Source organism: Argiope bruennichi, chromosome 8, assembly GCF_947563725.1.
Source record: "Argiope bruennichi chromosome 8, qqArgBrue1.1, whole genome shotgun sequence".
Taxonomy (NCBI): Eukaryota; Metazoa; Arthropoda; class Arachnida; order Araneae; family Araneidae; genus Argiope; species Argiope bruennichi.
This window is the reverse complement of record NC_079158.1, coordinates 32,845,696-32,867,027: the sequence shown is the minus strand read 5'-3', so window position 1 is coordinate 32,867,027 and position 21,332 is coordinate 32,845,696. Positions and strand designations below refer to the sequence as shown.

General features: G+C 24.5%; 1 protein-coding gene across 1 annotated transcript; it reads right to left on the bottom strand.

Annotated features, from left to right (window-relative positions):
* Positions 1-473: 473 nt before the first annotated feature.
* Positions 474-21,139, bottom strand: LOC129981073 (phosphatidylserine lipase ABHD16A-like). The gene is made up of 20 exons (XM_056091719.1): positions 20,936-21,139; positions 20,527-20,595; positions 19,316-19,382; positions 17,520-17,606; positions 17,010-17,095; positions 16,719-16,789; positions 16,539-16,631; positions 16,376-16,449; positions 15,952-15,992; positions 15,063-15,167; positions 13,437-13,550; positions 11,834-11,998; positions 8,391-8,454; positions 5,300-5,363; positions 4,486-4,542; positions 4,207-4,269; positions 3,600-3,673; positions 2,769-2,867; positions 937-983; positions 474-844 (listed from the first exon to the last, which is right to left on the bottom strand). The coding sequence occupies exons 1-20, from the start codon at positions 21,002-21,004 to the stop codon at positions 713-715; spliced, it is 1,641 nt and encodes a 546-aa protein (XP_055947694.1). The 5' UTR covers positions 21,005-21,139; the 3' UTR covers positions 474-712.
* Positions 21,140-21,332: the final 193 nt, after the last annotated feature.

The following is a 21,332-nucleotide window of genomic DNA, read 5'->3' as shown; positions in this document are numbered from 1 at the left end:
ATCAAAATATTTTTTTAAAAAATTTCTTTTTACTTTTTCAAGAAAATTAACTAATTCAATAATGGAATAGGTTTTAATTTTAATTTGCCGTTACACGATACACAGTAATTTACTAATTCATCTAATAATTCACCTTATTAGGAAATCTGTAAATACAAAATTATTAATTTTTTTAAAATTAATTAATACTGAACAATTTGCATTAAGTTTGCCTAAACAAAATGAATATTCAACCCTTTTAACCAAATTTCATTCATTATATATATATATATATATATATATATATATATATATATATATATATATATATATATATATATATATATAAATAAAAGAATGGCTATTTTTGTTAATATTTAGAATATACTTACATATGGACAATTCCAGTCTTAAATAAATACTTGTTTTGTTCAAATTTGATGAATATTATTTTGGTTTTGTTCTCATAAGAAATTATACAACAGAGAGTAGTATCTATTTCAAGATAATTTACTACTTTATATAGAAACAGTGTAAATGCTGGCAGTGATAACATTAACTAATAACATCAAAAAAACATATTGATGGAATTTATGAGAATGAATTTTAGAAGACATGGAATGTGATAACAGCATTTTTTGCAATTTACCAGCACTTTTCAATGCATTGTCATTAAACAAATATTCACATCTACAGCAGCTGCAAAATTCTAACATAACAGTTGTAAATACAGTTATATATGTGACTGCTGTTCTGATGATGATCCATTTATAGACAGGCGAGAAAAATCCCAAGGTAATTGAAATGCTCGACCTGGCAGTGGAACGCAATGCGTTGAGTCAAAATCAACCATATATTTTTCAGCCTACAAAAATAAACAAATTCATATTCCAAATTATATCAAATGAATAAAATCAGCATAAAAATATTTATGAAATAATATATCCAGATACTCACAAGATATAATACTAACTGTACTTTCATATCGGATGACATATGTTCACCTGCACGATAAAAAAAAAATCATTCTTATAGTAAAAAACCATTTGTATATAAATATTAGTTTGCAATTTTGAGAATAAAACAATGGTCAGAAGCATTAATTGATAATTTGATTCATAAAATATTTAGAAACAAAAATTTCTAATTAATATATATATAAATATCAACTACCGTTCTAATTTTATGAAGAATATAAGAAAATATATACTAAAATGATGAATCTTATCTGTCTTTCTTAAATAGTAATTAATGCATGACATCTATAATAAATGCTAAAGAAACAGACAAACATTTTTGAAGCATTCCTCTTATTCATACAGGTAAGTCTGCACGATTATTACATGGTCTTAAAATTAAATAACTCAGCAGAGAAAAACTATGCTCTTTTGATGTCTAGGTTCACAAAATATTTAGTTGTCACTCTAAACAAAAAATGTACTACTGATTATATCTTTTTGTTTGCATATCCTAAAAAATAAAATGTACTAATGTTGATATTTACTATATGAATGTTTGAAATACGACTATTTTTAGTATTCTAAATAGTATAAAAATTTTAGTTGCAACCAGAACATAACTAATTCTAATGCTTAGAATTCAATGAAATTTTGCATTCTTCTTGTAGATAAAATAACTTTAATATAAAGACTATTATATTTTTTCATTGCAGATAAATCAAAAGTACTTTGAGAATTTCTATAATAGATAGTATTTATTTTATCAATGTCTTTTAGAAAAGTAACTGGTTCATTATATAGTTAAGAAATTTTATTTTGCCCTAATATGTTGATTACTATTGCAATAACAAAATCCTTAATAATGTAGGTAGATATTTCTAATTCTAAATCTCTTATTTCCCCCCAACTTAGGAATTGATAATTTCATGAATTTATCTTAGTTATACCATAGCAGATGATATAATTTGCACTGCTATCTATATTGATGATTGTGTAATAAGCAATTATAGTTGCAAAACACACACACAAAAATTAATCATACCAAATTATTACCTATTATAATATTGATATAACATAGTTTGAGGAAATATAATGTAATTTTTATACCATGTGGCATTCTAATTGGAATTTTGTGATACTTACAACCTTAAGGGAAATTGAATAATCCCTCATAAAAATAAGTTAGCAATGGTTTATTTATTAAAAAAAAAAAAAAAAAAACTACAAAAATGTACAAAAAACAACTTTTTACACAATTAAAAAATTTTTTTTTCTCAGATTACTGGCAAATGTAATATATTTTCCAAAGAATGGTTTTTTTTTTTTTTATACTAATGAACACTATTTTTCATTTTGGAAATATAATCTCCAGATGAAAAAAAAAATCTGAGCCATATTCTTCCCAAATTAAAATCACTATAAAGAAGCAGCAAAAACAATTCATACAGATCTTTTATACACTTAACTGACTGTATTTTTAGTAAATAGATGAAGGAGGGGATGTTTAAATTACATCTACATTTTAACATTTTTTTTACATGATAAGTATTCTGAGTGCAATAGGTTAAAGGAAATTTCCAAACATTCAGTACTTTAATATAGAGCGTATTAAAGTGCTATGTTAAAGCAATCATAAATACAAAAGAGTATCAACTTTCCTTCAAGTATCTGATTTTACTGCTGGCTAGAAGATGTTCTAATTCTTTATAATTCTAATATTTTTATTAACACACTAAATTTTATATCCACCAAATACTATCATGTTGGTAAAAGATAATAAAAAATGAATAATAATAATAATTTCTAAAATAAAAAAATAATTTTATTTACCTATCATCAAAGGGAAATCTGCCCCATTTTCTTCTATGTAGGACATTATAGTTGCATTACACAAATCTTCTTCAACTCCTTGCTGAGACCAAAGAACACCTGAAAATTATTTATTTTGCTTTTAATGAATATCATTTTTCTTATTCTAAGAATCCAAATAAACAATGGCACTGCTTAATATGAAGGTTTAATAGCAATTTTTTTTCGAATAAAAGAAAGGAAACACAAACTTAGTATACTTTTTATTAATTTGGATAATTTCTATGTAGTAAAATACAAAATTTTATGATTTTATAATAAACCACAAGACAAGAAATTTAGAATTCATTCTTGCTGCTATGGGATACAGTGATAAGCAAAGCAAAAGAAAATAAGGTGTTTATTTTTAGACTGCATAAAGCTTTATTGTTAGTCATGAAGTATATTCTTAAAAAATTAATCAATAGCTATATATATATGAATGAAAAGAAGTAAATAATTTTTTTTCACAGTTTCTTTACTCAGTATCAATTAATAAAAACATAAAATATGCATAATAATATGTTCATGGATTTATCAATACAGCGAATGAAATTCAATATAATGAATGAAAATAGCATAACAAATACGAAGCATAGGAAGCATTTTTACTAGCACTAAAACTTATAAGTGATTATGTTTCCAGAAAAAATTATTAAAGTGTGACTTAAAAAGTGAAAAAATTATGAAAACGGCAGTATAATTTTACCATGATGTTTTGCTAAAAGAAGTCATTGCTTTTCTAGACAGAAAACACAATTTTTAATTAACTTGGAAAAATATATTTAGTAATAATAAAGATAGTAAACTTACTTTGATGGTTTTTGTCACCAGCTAACCATTCCTTCAGAGCCCAAAGAGTGTCATTATTTACTAAATTTGGATACCTAAAATAGTTTCCAACATTTTTATTAGAGGAAATTGCTCCATTTAATGAAAATGAAATATTCTTTAGAAGATTAATTGATGTCTTTTAATGGACAAACAAAACAGATCATTTTAATATTTTAACAAAATATTTTGACAAAAAATATTTCCCAACAGATTTTTAAAAATTATCAGATTTTTAATATATTTATATATTATTAATTATACATTTTCTGACTTAGTAAAGTAAAACCTGAAACTGTAAGCAAGACATTTTAAGGTACTAATTTTATGCCATAATTGATTATTAAAAAAGTAAATGACTAATTATCAAAAAAATATAATTTAAAAAAATGAAAGCAAAAAACGTATCTTGATAAACAAAAATTTGTTATCTGAAACTGTTTGAGAAAATTAGCAAAAAAGTAAAATTTTAAAGTTGACAATCCTTGCATTCTCCTCATTTTATAAAAAAATTAACTATACAGTTATCATTTATGTTTAGAGCTTACATTAATATATTTTCTAACTAAAAAGAAAGGGGTGAATTTACCTAGTTTGCAACAACTTTATAAGGAGATCATTTCCTCTATTTGTTTGAATGGATCTAGAAGCTCTAAAAAAGAGAGAAAAAAAATTCTATTAATCAGAACATTCTATTACAGAATTTTTCAATACATACTTAAAGAAATTTTTATTTTACTGGAACATTTTTATTTTATAAAATTTTTTACATGCACATACATTTATACCATTCTTTACAAATATTTGAAATAAATACTAAACATTCACTGACTTTTAAATAAACATATGTGATTAAAAAAATACTTGCTTTGTAGATATGATTTCATCTTTTGTTCTACGTATAAGAATTACTGGACCAGGATATCTATAAATAAAAATTACATATTAGCAATAGAAAAGAAATTCGTTTCTATACATGCATAAAGAGATGCCTTGAAAATGAGGATGTATGAATTAGCCGCCCTCCCCACCTCCCTTTCCAAATGTTTTACCCATCAAAGTTTCTAATCTGAAATCTATTTCAAAACTAGCTATCTCCTTTACTTGAAGTGGTAGCAATGGAACGTAGCAATATAAACATGATTAGTATAATGATAGTCATAATGTGTGTGTGTTCATAAAGCACATAAAAATTGCAAATTATAAAAAGAATACTTTAAAAACATAAGAGGAATACAACACTATCTTCTCTTCATCATAAATGTAACAAAGAAATATTGAGCATTCTTTTATTTTAATGTAAAAAAGCATGGAAACATGAGATATAGAATAAGAGAATTGTGCAAGAGAATATATGTACAAACATGTTCTTGTTGAAATACAGTAACATACAGGCAAAGGAAAACCTCAAAATGATGTACGTTTGAATTTTACAATAAAATATAAAGTACTTATTATTAGTTATACCGGATGTATTTTTAAATTTCACATTTCTTTGATACAATTTATAATTTACTATCATATTAAGTGGAAAAGTAAAAAGTTAAAACAGATTGAAACTTTAAGCTTCATTAAAACATATTCTTAGAAATATTTTCATTAATACAAACTTTACATCAATTATCTAATCATTGCTATTATAATAACATGAAAGCATACTTTAATCAGCATGCAAAACCTACTTGCATAACTGCTCTGCATTGTTAAGATTCATGTAAGTTCTTATTGTCCTCACAACCAATGGCTCTAAAAAGAAAAAAATACATATATAAGTAACAGATATTAAATAAGGACAGAAAAACCAATTTAGATGTATAAACTAACAGGAATAAAATTATAAAGAAACTAGCCGCCTTTGGCGACCAGCCGGTTCGCCAATCTTAGTGTTCGTTAAAATTTTAATAATTAAATATTTTATGCAATTCCAACTTTAATAGATTCTTCAGCAAAATATTTTAAAACTTCAAATTTTGATAGTCATATAATTCACTCATAATATTATAAAGGCCTTCAGTCATAACGTGATATGTATCTCTCTAATTTTCTGTTACCCCTCGTAGAATTTATGCTTTAAATTAAAGTGTAAAGGATTAATCTGCAATTAATATAATAATATTTTTTTACTGAAACAAAGCATTTTTTTTAATAATATGATTACTGATAATAGAGTCACTGAGCGTTTAAACTTTATGGGCACTAAAGAATATCTTTCTTAATTTATGTAATATCTCAAGAATTTGTCAACAAAATTTTCTCAGATTCATCATGAATGGATCAATTCATTAACAATGTTTCATTTTAAATGCATCAAACACTCAGAAAATAAAATGAATCGTTTAAAATAATCTGTCGAAAACAGGTTTAAAAAAACTACTTAAAAAACGATGTACTTGAAACTATAAGCATATATAAAAAATATATATAATTAACATAAATACAATTTAATTACAAAAGCATGCAACTAACCTAAAAATAATTTAAATCATTGAAAACAGGTTAAAAAAAACTACTTAAAAAACGACGTACTTAAAACTATAAGCATATATAAAATATATATATATAACTAACGTAAATACAATTTAATTACAAAAGCATGCAACTAACCTAAAAATAATTTAAATCATTGTAAACAGGTTAAAATAAACTACTTAAAAAACAATGTACTTAAAACTATAAGCATATACAAAAAATATATAACTAACATAAATACAATTTACTTACAAAAGCATACAACTAACCTAAAAGTAATTTAAATCGTCCGTTGATAATGGTTGCCATGCCAACGATCAGTACACTGTGCGCATGCGTGAATTTTCTTCGCCTTTTACGTAACGCAAATGCGTGAATTTTTCTACGCCAGTTGGGGTAACGCTATGAAGATTAGACATTTTTAATTTCCTTTATTCTGTGCTATTTTAATTCAAAAGTACTTCAGAATGAATCTGAAACATGGATTCATTAACAATGTTTCATTTTAAATGCATAAAACATTAAGAAAATAAACAGAATCGTTTGAAATAATCCGCCGAAAAATCTTAACCCTAGCCTCATTACTGTTGGGAGAAAAAAAGAACTAAAGCCTAAATCATTTGGCGTTGGGGAAAATCAAAGATTTTTTTGGCGGAAAAGTTGGCGGTGGGGAAAATGGAAGATTTTTTTGGCGGGAAAGTTAGTTTTTAATTAATAATTGACTACCCCTAACATTTAGGGGGATGAAAAATATATGTTGGCCGATTCTCATAGATACCGGATAAGCACAAAAAATTTCATCAAAATCGGTCAAGCCGTTTCGGAGGAGTATGGCAACGAAAACTGTGACACGAGAATTTTATATATTAGATTTAAATCAAAAAGTTAGATCTTTACAACTAAATAAAAAATTACAAAAATTTGCTTTCTCATTTAATCTATTAAAAAATACTTTCTAGCCATTAGTTTAAAATTAAAATATCATTAAATTTTCACTTTAATCAGTTAAATGAAGAAAAGTTAAATTTTATATGCACTGGACATCAAATTATACATGTATAATTTTAAAATATACAAGCATATAATAAAAGATTCATAAAGCATGAAGATTTATAATTAATAGACATTTGGAGAAATACTAGGGGATTAAAATTCAGATTCATGCAAACGTTCTGATCCCTCGTTTTAAGAATTGAAAGCCACAACCCTCTCTTCTATTTCCAACAGTTATAAGAACTTTAATTAGAACAAAGAATATCAATGCATATAAGAGATGCACGTTAAAATGCCTATTAATATAAAAAAATATTATAAAATGCTTTGTTTGGAAATTAAAAAAATAATTAAAATTTAAAAGCAATGAAGAAATTAAAGGACTTCCAGAAAAAATACAAGTAAGTTTCTTTTTAACTGATTTAAAATGAAAATTATTTTATTAATTGGCCAGAATAAATTCTTTACATTTAAATATTTTTAATAGAAAAATACATAATTAGAAATCTCAATTTGTTAATATAAATTGGTATTTGATTGCAGAAATATTTTTATGGAATACAAGGTGCAATTACACATTATATTATTATACATACACACTGTATATGTAACGTCCAAACATATCTCAACAATCAAACTCTCAAGATATATTTTTTTTTATTTATTATCAAACTTCTAAAGATGTTTTTTCTGCTCTCTATGCTATATTTCAAGTCACAATTTCATGTAACTGACTAGAAATCTAGAAATGCCTAAATGCTATAGGCAAAAGGGATGAGAAAATCTGTTTTAATCACATTACTCTCTCTCTCTCTCTCTCTCTATATATATATATATAAAGAAAGAGACCACAAAGTACCTTATATATTTGGATAAAAATGCTTCATGCAAAAATGTTTAATTTAACATATAGATCTATATAGGTATAGAAATTTCAACTGCCTATTTGAAATAAAATGAAGCAACATATTAACAACTTCAGCCATTATATATATTTTAATCAGATTTCTGCTACTGATAATATATCTTTAGATAAAAATCAATATGTTTTCTCTTTAACTGAAACAAATTTTTAACAATTTAATTCTATATAAGACTCTGTACACTCATCTAAATAATGCTAATTCATTAATAAGCATTTTGCTTTGATAATACATAAGCAGGAGCTTAATTTGGAAAATCAAATTCTGACCCTCAATGATGAACATGGCATTTGCTATGTTAAGCAAACATTACTGTAATTGCAAAATGAGAAGAAGATGGAGAGAGGATAAAAGATATATCTAATATTTTAATAGAAATAAACCTTACTCCAGCTAACAGGCATCCTTGGAATAGCTAAAGTTACAAGATCATCAAATGTTGCATCCAAAACCTGAAAATATTATCAGAATTAAGAAAACTTTATAAGAATTTAATTCAACAAACACTTTTTGCAATTAATATTTAGTTAAAATGCTTTTTAATATAAGCAAAAGAGAGTTATATATATTGGATTGGATTCCCTGTATTTTCTAAGTACATATATTCAAAATATGAGAAAATGTGCAAATAGCACTAATAATATTAATTATTATGGGGTATGTTTTTAAGGAGTGGAAAAAGCAAGGAAAAGAAGCGACAATTTAACATTACTCAAAATAGCATATTAAAAGAAGGTTCTTATTTACATACAGAAAAAAACAATTTCTTTTTATTTGTTATCTAGAATTTAGCAAGTCAAAATTTAAATATTATGGGGTGGGGAATATATTACCTCTCATGCTCTTTAACTGTAAGTCACACAAAATTAAGGACTCAGATGAAATAAAACACAAAGCATTTTTGTTATCATGATACAACTCATTTAATGACTACTTAACAAAAACATAAAAGAGCAAGATTACTTTTTTTTATTTATTCATTTTTGCCAATTCAAATATTTGGTGAAATTTCTGCAACTTCTACATATTTTTCAGCCATTAGTTTTGGAACTAATGGATCTAATCTATAACAAATAAGGCTGTCATTTCTATATGGCCTGATGTATATTTTTTAGCTATTTATTTTAGTGAACATATGTGAAAACATTTATGATATATCAGTGAATGCATTAAAGGACAAATGTGACACAACAAGTTTTAATGCCCATAAAAATTCAGCAATAAATAATTGTTCTTGAACAAAAAAGTTCAAAATTGGTTCATTTTTAGACATTAAATTTGATGTGTCACCGCTTTCAGTATTCCCTTTAGATGACTCTTTTGAACAGGCATGCAGTCTTGTATGTGTTTTTCTTTTGCAATGACTAGTAAATGCCTGCTTTCCCAGATTTAATAAACTTATTATCTTACAAACTGAACAATATACAACAAACAGATTTTGCGGGACTCCTTGAACCAATCCAGCAAAATCAGAATTGATTTTTTTTATCTTGTCCAATTTGTATTAAATATGGATTTTGAGCACTTCATTGCTTAAACAAATTCTCTAATCTACTTTGAATAAGCTCACAGTTTCTCAAATAATAAACAAACCATTCAACAATATGATGGTGAACATATTGTTGAATATTGAACAACAAATGAATATGGTTGACTAAATACCACCATGCTACTTCCACAGATTGAATGCTGCTAATCCTGCCAGAGAAATGTATTCTATTCTTTCACACAGTTACAGAAATCTCGAGCATGCATATTAGCTGCAATAAATTTAAATATTCAACCAAATATGGAATAAATTTGTTAGGGACTCTGAATATACACACCTGCACTTGCAATTTAGATGAACCAGGTAAGACATTTTCACATAAAATAATTTCATATATTTTTAATCATGATAATTAATAGTTTTTATTAAGAATATTTTCCTAATTTCTGAATTGGTTGATTTAAATTAGCTTAATTAATTTTTGATAATAATTAGTATACTTTGAATTCAGTAATTTTATTCAGTGTATATAAATATTTATGCTAAGTATTTTTTGAAACAGAATATAAGAAATAGTTAATTTTTTTCAGAGCAAAATTATCTTGAGCAAAACTTTTGAAAAAATAAGAAATGCATTCTAAACAACTTAATGAATTAACAGTCACCAGAATAATAATTAATTTGACTCTACATATTGAAATATGATAAAGAATGAGGAGAAATGAGAAAAACAATATTTACATCTTCATACCAATATGATCTTTCATCTTTTCATTTATCTTTGGCATTCTGAATGAGTAGTATATTCTAAAATAATTTATCTCCCCCCCCCCCTTTTTAAATTTGAAGTTTTAGGAGAAGGAAACCATGTATGGAAGGAACATATTTTGAATCCTCCTCTCTATAAAAGAGTGTGTAATGAGGTTAATCTCACTCAGGCTACAATGGTTTCTTTTCTCTTCACATTTGTCATTGATGCTTTAGCAAGAGCAAATGGTGCCAGGAGTACGATTAAGTTTGTATTTTCCCAGAATAGGTGTTTCAGAATGTTTTATCTCTATGGATCCACTCTGATGAACAAAATATTTTTATCTTCCTTGTCCTGGCCTCTAATGTCTTTTTCATAAAATACTTTAAAATAAACAAAAGATTGGTACTAAATTCAAATCATACTGACATTTGTTTAGATTGCATAATTTAAAAAAGTCGGTACTAGATTACCTTGATTAATCATAATTAATACAATCTCAGAAAACCACTGAATAGAAAATTATTTTAAGAAAAATTTATACAAACATATGAATTTCAAATCTTTCAATTATTTTCATTAATAAATAACATTATTATTAACTTATTTAGAAAAATTAAAATTTGCTATTAAAAGTTATTTCCTACATTTTGAAAATACTCCATTTTTGTTGAAAGTAATGTAATAAATAAAATTAAAAATTATCCAAAACTTATACACGATGCTTTTAGAGAAAATCATTACAATTTTTCATAAATCAATCATAAATAAAATACAATTCCAGATAATTTTTTTAATTAAAAGAAAATTTAAATTATTCTAACATCAGAAAAAACTGATGTTAGTGGCTTTATGCATTTATTATATAACTGGATCTTCCTTCATTGTTTTTTTTTAAAAGTAGTAAGAATAGCTCTAAATGCCATGAGTTTTCAAATAAAATAAAAACTGATGAAATTAGTATAGTAGTTAGAAGTGGAGGGCCATATTATGATTTTCATCCCCATGAAAAATGTGCATTGAAGGTTTCTCTTGAATATGGGGAGTGGCAAAGGAGCAGATGGCTACTGACAACCTAGTTAGGATTCACAATGCAGAAAATTAGTGCAATCATACAAATAATTGATGATGAGGAGACTGGTTCTTCAGTTTATCTAATTATTTTAAACTTATTGATAATATGTAGTCAAATTATAGTCAGCAGTTTGTAATATAAAAATAAACCTAAAAAATAATTGACTGAAGTGAGTCAATTTTGAATTCCTTTTAAATCAGAGATTGTCTAGGAATTACCATCAGAAGATTATCAGTTTATTTTAACTGCTGATGTTTTTAACAGTTTAAAATGAGGTAAAAATGAATTAAGATACTTTCAATTACCCTTTTTTAAGATTTTAAAGGAAGGAATCACATGCGTTATTACAAATTACAATGGATAAACTATTATTTATATAGTAAAGAAATATTTCACTGTCAATGTATATTCTTATAATTTAGTAAATGATTTTGCATGCATACATTACATACAAAGCACCTATTTTTTCCTGTCTTAAATTTATAATTTTCAAATCTTTAATATTGAATAATTACTTACTAAGCCTTTTACATCAGGATAATTCATAGCAGCCCAAGTAGCACTAAATCCGCCTATGGACCAAGCATATAAAACAACATTTTCCATTTTGAAACCTAGTTTGGTAAGAGCAAATTGCATAACTACATCCATAGCTTTCAATTCTTGAGATGGAAAAGGTAGACCCTGAAAAGAACAATTTACTCAGTACTTAAAGAACTCCACAACTGTATTTTGTATTATTCTGTTTCTTGAAGATTTCTTAAAATCTCCATAACTACCAAAACCAAAAGGTAATAATGATAAAAAAAATCATCAAAAGTATTTTCAAACAATCACTTAATACAATAAATAAAATATATAGAATAGCCCTGAATATATGTGAAAAACTATTACTTAAAAACAAAGAATAACGAAAGTCAGATATTCATTGTTCATTAATACATTTTGTCCATTATCAAAAGTTATTTAATTAATAGAATTGTAAATAACTGTAAGCATGCTAATTGGCATTCAGGCATATTTTTTCTCAGTGGCCCAACTCATTATTTGGTACTGTAACAATAAAAATTCTATTTCATTTATCTTCAGAAAAATAAATCCATCTAATTGTCAATACATGGTTGTTGAAGGGAGTCCAATATTTATTTTTTTCATGATAACCATTTGCTTGTTAGAATTCTATTAACCATTATTATTAGAATTCCATCAGATAGACCTTCAACTCACAATAGTAATGCAGAGCTACTCCATTCTCACAGTTGAAAATACTGAATTATGTATCTTTGTCTTTATTATTTGTATACTTTTAAGAAATTAATGTATTTTTGTTGTAAATTCAAATAAGTATCAGCCACAATAGTCAGAAGTCAAATAAATACATATGCTTTCAAATTGTCCTCATCAATAACACTTCATACCTCTTAAAACTTTTATGCATACTGTTGATTTTGTTTTTGAAGTCAGATACATATTTTAAAAAAAAAATTAGCATTTAATAGTTTTCAAAAATGAATAAGAGTAAAATATATTTAATTTTAATGGTAAACACATTTAGAAGAAATTGAAATGACCAATTTTTGAAGTTTTATTTATTTTTTAAAAATGTCAAAAGAAAAAGCATACATTTTTAAAAGATTAAAATGACCTTTTAAATAATAAGAATGGAATAAACAGATTGATACATAAAATAAATCTCATATTTTCAAATAAAAAAAATGATTAACTACAAAGTTATCGCCAAATCTTTCTCTCTCTCTCTCTCTATATATATATATATACACATAGTATCTTGTGTTGTATAATCTTAGTTTGAGATTCACTAGGTTATAAACTGGAATTTAAAATTTATTTATTAAACAAAATCAGAAAATTGTTTAAAGAAATATATTATTCAAGCTATTAATGATAAAAATACCTTAACTATGTACAAATTTTGTAATCTCATTAAATTAATTTGCAATTTTAAGTGCATTTATGAATGCTTTTCTAAGGTTTATGCATTTCCAATGTGTTTTTAGTTTTCATTCATTAATAAAATTAATTATAATACATGCATTTATTACTCATATGTAGGAGAATTAAAAAAAAATTTGAATATCAATTGAAAATACAGCATGCTTACAGTACTGTATGCAAATCCTGGATGATTCCAGCCTAATACAGAATAACCAGCTTCAATAGGGGTTCCTGTGATTCCATATTCATAAAATCCAGCATTGCCCTCACAACAAATAACCTGAAATAATATATATATAATGTTGCATTTTTTTCTGTCTATGGTACAAAATGCAAGAATGTCTTTTCAATATAAATGCAAGCATATAACACAAGAAAAAGAAGCACTTTTTATTTACAATCCCAATACGGCTCAACAAAATATTGAGGAAATCCATCTATGAGCTTTTTTTTGTAACCTCCGTATCAAAGGAAAAAAAAATCATTAAAAAACTAATTAAATATACCTTTATTTGAAATTTTCAAATGATCTTTGAAAAACTTGATAGAAGCATTAATTTTGAAAATTTCACAATTTCACTTGAAAAATTTACTCATCATTAAAAAAAAAAAAAAAAAAAAAAAAAATCCTCCTAGTTTAAAAAAATATTTTAAAATGTGCCATTTTTTTAAAAATTAAAAGTACAAACAAATGATATTCATATAAACATAACAAACAGGATTAAAATAAAATAAATGAACAATTTGAAATAATAACATTAAATATTAAGGCTGCATATTATGCAAGAAAACTGAATGATGTAAGCTGAATGTCAAAGATGCAGGTGACAATTAAATTAATCCTTGCTCAAATAAAGTGACTCATGTTAATTCTTTTTCAAATAAAGTAACTCATGTACATGTCATGAGTAAAAGCTAAAAGTCATTCCTTTCTCAGCTCCTGTATATCAGCATAAAGTTTTCCCAGTTCTTACTGAATAAATTGCTCTTCTTTAGATTAGATTAGAGAAAGTAATTCTCTATACATTGCAATAATTATTTATTCAACACTGCATTAGCTTTCCCACATTTACACAAAAAATTCAATAATACAAAGTATTAGTTATGATTTAAATAATGTAATTATCTCAAGAAATTTTCAGTAAAATTTTAGCAATGCATTTAAAAACAAACAATGATTACATAGAATGCTAATTTTAATGAAAACTTTAAAACAAAGTAAATGCTATATTGTAGTACACAAGGAAGAAAATAATATACTAAAATACAGTGAAATGATTTAATAATTTATTTCAAAATAATTAACCACTTTATAAAGATATAAATTAATTTACAAACTTGAAATTCTACCATACCTCTTTTCTCGTTGAAATTTAAAAATACGTATTTACCACCATTAGATACAAAAGTTCATAAATACATGCAAATATTTTATTTAAATGTCATTAATTTTTCTGAATAATTTTAAAAGTATCACACTTAGATGCAAACAAGGAATTTGGATGCTATTTCTGTAATGAAAAGAACTGCTCTTGCTATCAGTAATTTAATAAACTGTTCTTTGTAAATGTTGAACCCATGTGATACAATATTTGAAGTAAAATGAAAAGTTTAGAATAAAATTAATAAGAAAAGAAAAGAAATCAAAATTATATTAATTAATTTGCAAAAGTTGATATCTATATTTCAGAAACTGCTCCACTTAATTTAAAATTTAAGAGAATTTTTATAAATGAAACATCATTTGATACTGTAAATATTTACAGTAATGTTATATTAAAAAGAAACTTACCAGGATATTTCCATTGTTAAACTGAGGATTATTTCTTCGATCCACAAACATGGAATCTATTTCATTACCATCTTCAGTCAGAAGTTTAAATCTTTCTCCATTGTGCTATAAAATTATCACTCAAAAATTTTAATCACCCAGTAATTTTAAAGAGACATTTAAATGTATTTATATAAATTAACCAACAAAAGAGATTACGCTTTTATGGAAGATAGAACTCATCCACTGACATGATTGCACAGTTAAGAACATTAGACCAAATTCTTAAATTATTTGGAAACTTATAAAAAAATAAAACCAAATTCTTATTAAACAAAAACTTCAATTTATATTTCTTTTCAAATTTTTATCATTAAAAGAAGCAATCTAGCATTACATTTCTTAATAAAATAATATTCAATAATAATAAAAAAATTTAAATAAGAATATCATTCAACATCTAAAAAAAAAAAAAAAAAAAAAAAAAAAAAAAAACTAGAATACATATATGACTTGTGGCTTTTTTCTCTTACTTTATTATTCAGATTTTTGCTGTAATTTTCAATCTAAGATTAATTTTGCTGCAAATACATCCTGTCATTTTGATCTCAGTTCTAACAAAATTTCCAAACCAGTGTTTAGAAGAAACTATATATAAACTGACAAACTCTATAAAATATACTGGTTAAATTGTATACATAATAGGCATTAGATATTAGGTGCCTTTAGAAATATAATCTCAATTTAACAATTTAGTCACAAAAAAGATCAGTTCATCAAAAGTTACAAACTGCATGCACTATCACATTCATTATTTCAAATGTAATTATGAAATAGCAATTCAAAACTAAACTACTGTAAACTAACAGAATAAACATGATGTGAGGTAAGAAAACAAATATATACTTACTTCTTCAACTAACTTAGATCGTCCTTTTAAAAGAATAGGAGCTAAATAAAAAAAAAAATTTTTAAAAATTATACGTTAAAAAATATTTATATCAGTAAAAGTATTAGCAAAAAATAAGAAAATAAAAAAAAAAGATTTAAAAAAGACTAATGTCATAAAAATGCTTTGTCATATACTTAACCCTTATCGTGGCAAGATTGCTTTTTTGAAGAAATTTTTTATTTAAAATAGTATTTATATATATAGTATAAATTTATAAATAATAATATAATAGTAATAAATTATAATAATAAATAATATAATAGTAATAAATAAATAGTAAAATTGTATACATTTTTATTTAAAATAGTATATTTTTATAAAGTTGTATGTATGGTATACTATACAAAATGAACATAAGGGTTAATTAAGTCTCAAAACTTACAAAGGAAAGTATTAAGTAGACCTATAGATCCAGGATAGATCATCATTCTTCCAAAAGTGTGAATTGCTATATAGCTAAAAAAAGAAAAGAAAAAAAAAGTTTAAATAACCATCAAGTTATTAAAATAAAATATTTGCGAAAAGTATATTTTAGAAGTACTTACCTCAAAATATCACAGGGCAAGGCCATCAATTTACTTAAAATACCATCTCTTTCAGCTCCTTTATTAAGATAAATTTTTGGTTTGCTTGCATCACTAATAAAAAATGATTATAATTATAATAATTAAGAACATTTAAAATATTTTACAATTAAAAAATATCTATAAACATGAATTACTTACATCATACCCTCATTCCAACGAAAATCAACAGGCCATTCACGGAAATCAAAATCATACTGTCCTATCTGATACTAGATAATGTGAAAAAAAAAAAAAAAAAAAATCAAATATGAAGTAGGGATTTATTAAAGATTTAAAATATAGTATTTTGATTTTGTAACCTGATTTATGTATCATAAAATATCTAAATCAATTTCAAAAGGTTGACGATTATCTTTGAATCAAACAACAATTTCATTAAAAATAAAACACACACAAAAATAAATATTAATTATAAAATGAGAAACATACCTTCAAATCCCTTGTTCTGTGCTGCTTATATGCATCTAATGAAGCAATGAATGTTAAATAATCAGAATTCATCATCCTACCAAGACCTGGAATAAAGAAAAATTATGACAATTCAACATGAATAGGAAATTTATACGATTTATAATGGCTCTCGTATTTTTTCACCGAGATTATTGTATTATAAATAACAAAATGTTGCAATCTTGGCATAATCTGAAAATCGTCAGATAGAAGGCAATTATTTGATAAAGGTTATGACCTTTTGTTTTGTTTATTTTATTAATTTTTAAAAGCATTTCAAACTTTTTAATTTAGCTAAATTTTTTTTTTTAAATATAGGCCACATTACTTTTTTTTTTTCATTACCTTGTACATATTTATGCATATATAAAATCTATCTGAGGTAACTGTAATATAAAAATCAAAATAAAACCTGTAACAGAACAATGAATATATCGTGATATTTAGCTTCCAAACTTTTAATACAGTTCAATTATTATTTTTTCTTACCTCTTATGAACATGCTAAAAAAAATTAGAATTCCCACAGTACTTGATAATCTGTATAAAGTAACCATTCCTTCAGTAGTGAAATATCCTGCAAAAATAAATTGAAATATAACACATCTACTTAAAAGTTTTCAGTTTAGCAAAATTTTGGACAGGATTAAAAATATAATCCTTTTATAAAATTTTCTCAAAAGCAATATATTAAAATCTTTTTTCAAATATACACATTTTTTAAAACAGAAAAATACTGATGTAAAAGCAATTTGTAATATTATACTATTTTCATCAGTCTATTATAATAAAAGCTGTAAATAATAATTTCCTAAATTATACTGCAAATAATAACATGCTGACTTTGGTCAATAGAATTATACATTAATAATTAATATTTAAATTGCACATGTTAGTTATTAGTCTTAATTTTAAACGAAATTGATATCTTAGTAAAAAATTATACCAAGAGATTTAATTGAAAATTTAAATGAGTAAAAATTATATTTCAACAGGTAATAATGATAATATTGATAAAAACAATAATTATAATATTATCATTTCAAATAGAATTAATATAAATTATGCATGACCTTATTAAATGATTAAATCTTGCAGTGCAAAAGAAATTCATGTTTGCACCAGTACTCTCAAAATAAAATAAAATACAACTTTTAAAATTTAGAAACAAAATTAACAAGAAATACTGTTAAAATTAGAGAATATTTAATATTTTAAACACAATCTTCTACAGAGACAATTGCATTGAATAATTACTGCTAAATATTTAAAAAAAAATTATTTCTTTTGCATTCAAGTGGTAAAAATTTGGCAAAAAGAAGGTTAGTTGCTCTTAATAATTTTTAGCTCATCGTTTGTCTCACAAATAAACTTTAAAAATTCAAATTCGAAAACATAATGGCATATATCTAATAAATATTGCTAAATAACAATACAATATTTTCACCGAATAATACAACAAAAGTGTTATATTAGGTTTATTCAAGTACCCACCTTTATATTTATTAAATCTAATAATTTATCAATCATTTATTCAAGTTTTTATTTCAGCTTTTCCTTGATAAATTTAATCATTTAAAAAAACTGATTATTTTTTTGTATTTGAATATAAACATAATTTAAAATTTGCTAACTAGGAGAGGAGGAAAAATAGTAAAATTCACATGCTTAAGAAATGGCATTCTTTTAACAAGTATAGTAAATAAAAAACAATTAAATTTTGATATTCAAAAGAACAAAAGATCTTTAAAGTATGAAATTTAATTCAAAATACAAATATGTATCTATCTTTTCTGAAAAGAGCTTTAGAATATTGACTTTTGAAATTTGGTTCATAACTTTCAATAACAACAACAAAGAAGAATACATATGATAAGCTTTTTATAATTAAATTAGGATATGCCATGTTACATCAGTTTCAACACTAATATGAATAGAAATTATACAATGATGCCTTGTTTTAGAAGTATGCAATACAATATAAAAAATAAAAGCATCAGATTACCAAAACAATCTAATATAAAACTCCATAATCCCATCTTAATATACTTTGTATGATTCTAGAAATAAAATTTGATATGAAATTAATCGCTTTCTTTTATTACAAATACTCAAACAATTTAATTGTATTCCACATTATTTGAAAGCCAGAGTACTGCATATCAAGAAGAAAAAGGAAGTAGGAAAGTTACTTCAAATTATTTATAATAATCTCACTCAGAAAAAAAAGCACCTAATGACAGTTTAACTGCATGGTGAATGGTCGGACTGAAAGAAACAGTTTACCTCTTCGGTACATGAAGCTTGCAAGGAGAGGCGAGGTATAAAATCCTAACGACCAGGCCATAGATAACTGAAAAATAATTTCAAGTCATTGATATGCATAAATTACTATATAAAACGAAAGTAATTTTTACTTTTAACATTACAAATTAAAGGTATAAAAAAAGTACTGAAAGATATGATTCAGCATTTTTTGATTTTAGGGCAGAATGAATAATAAATCTGTAATCTAGGAATAAAATTTCTAAAATATTATAGACTCTTATCTCATATGGCTTACTATTAGCACAAGAAAAAATTTTTAATACTTTCTAAAAAAAAATACAGAATCATAATTTTTTTTTTAAATTCCTCAATTCTTTCAGGAAAAATTCATATTTTATAAACTATTTTTCCTATACTTTTTTGGGGATTAATAGCAAAATTAATATTTAGAACGAAAATTATAAACATATGGCTAATAACAAATACACAAAATTAAAGTTTATAACAAGATAATTAATATATAACTAAATAGAGTTAATTTGCATAAGCAACAACATTGAAAACTATCTTGTGACAGCGGTAGAATGTCCCTTTCACAGCAATGAACAGCTCTCCAAAATAAAATATTGCACCACAAGAAATTCATTAAATTGCAGCAACAAATTTTGCAATTGCTATAAAAAATATCACGCAAAATTATTATGATCAATTAAATCAATTAAAACTAAATATTATAAATGAAATTAGAAGGTTTCTATAAATATTTTAACTAATATTAATAAAATAGCTATTACTTTTGAGATTTAATTTAAAATAACAATTTATAATTTAAAAAGGAATGGTATAAAATAGAATGCTTTTTTTAAAAAATAAAAACAAACAATATACATTGACTTTTTTTTGTTTCAACTTTTGATAAAGATGCAACCTGATTTCACTTTCACATAAATAACTCAACTTGGTCTATGAATTCTCAGTATGTAAATTATTTTATTTTTAATTCTAATCCTTAAAATAACTCTAAAATTAGGAAGATTAAATTGAAATATTACTGAACTTACTTCATAGAAATGCTAAGTATAAATGGACAATTACAAAAATACATTTTTTGAATTTATCTATAAAATTTTCAAGTTTGATACTGTATATACATATATATATATATATTTGATTTTGTAGACAGGACAAAAAATAATGAATAATAAAAGTATGTTCAACACTAAACATACCGAAAAGAATACTGTTTTGACAAATCCATCACTGTAATGTTCTATTGGATTTCCAACATAATCTCTTCCCTATAAAATAAAAACACATGGAAAAACAGAAACTAAAGATACTAACCATGTATAAGAATCAAATAACTATTAATTTAGCATATACAACAAAAAATGACAGTTTCTTTGAAGATTATAGATTAAATTAATTAGCCACAATATCAGTATCTTCTTTATAGATATTTAAATAACTAAAAGTAAATTATTAATGAAAGTATAGGACATTTAAATAAAAACTTTATTTAAAGAAAATCCTATGATTTATTATTACATGTATTTTTTGAATATTTTCTATCAGCACAAAATGCATTGGTAAAAGAACAAAATTTTAATTAATTAGTATACAAAAATCATCCTTTACCTGGTTACTTTCATTTTTATATAATCTGAAAAGCCGTGGGCCAAAAATGCAACGAATGAAAGTAAACATCTTAGAAAATTAACTAAATACTCTTTCAAGCTAGAAAATTACCGCACATTAAATTCTTAATTACACTATTTCTGACAAAAGAACACTTCAGAGGAAAACTAAGCAGACACATACAGAAAAAAAAAAGAAGGAAACTTTGTTTTTCCAGCAATTCGTTGCCAAATCGATTTAACTAATGACTTATATTTGATTTTTTTAAAGAACATACGAAACAAATATGTGCAAAAATTTAAAAAAAACCTGAAAGCAATGGTGGCTATTTTTTTAAAGTAAAGAAAAATCTATAGAATTTTAGAAGAATAATTTTTAGAAATATTTGAATGATGGA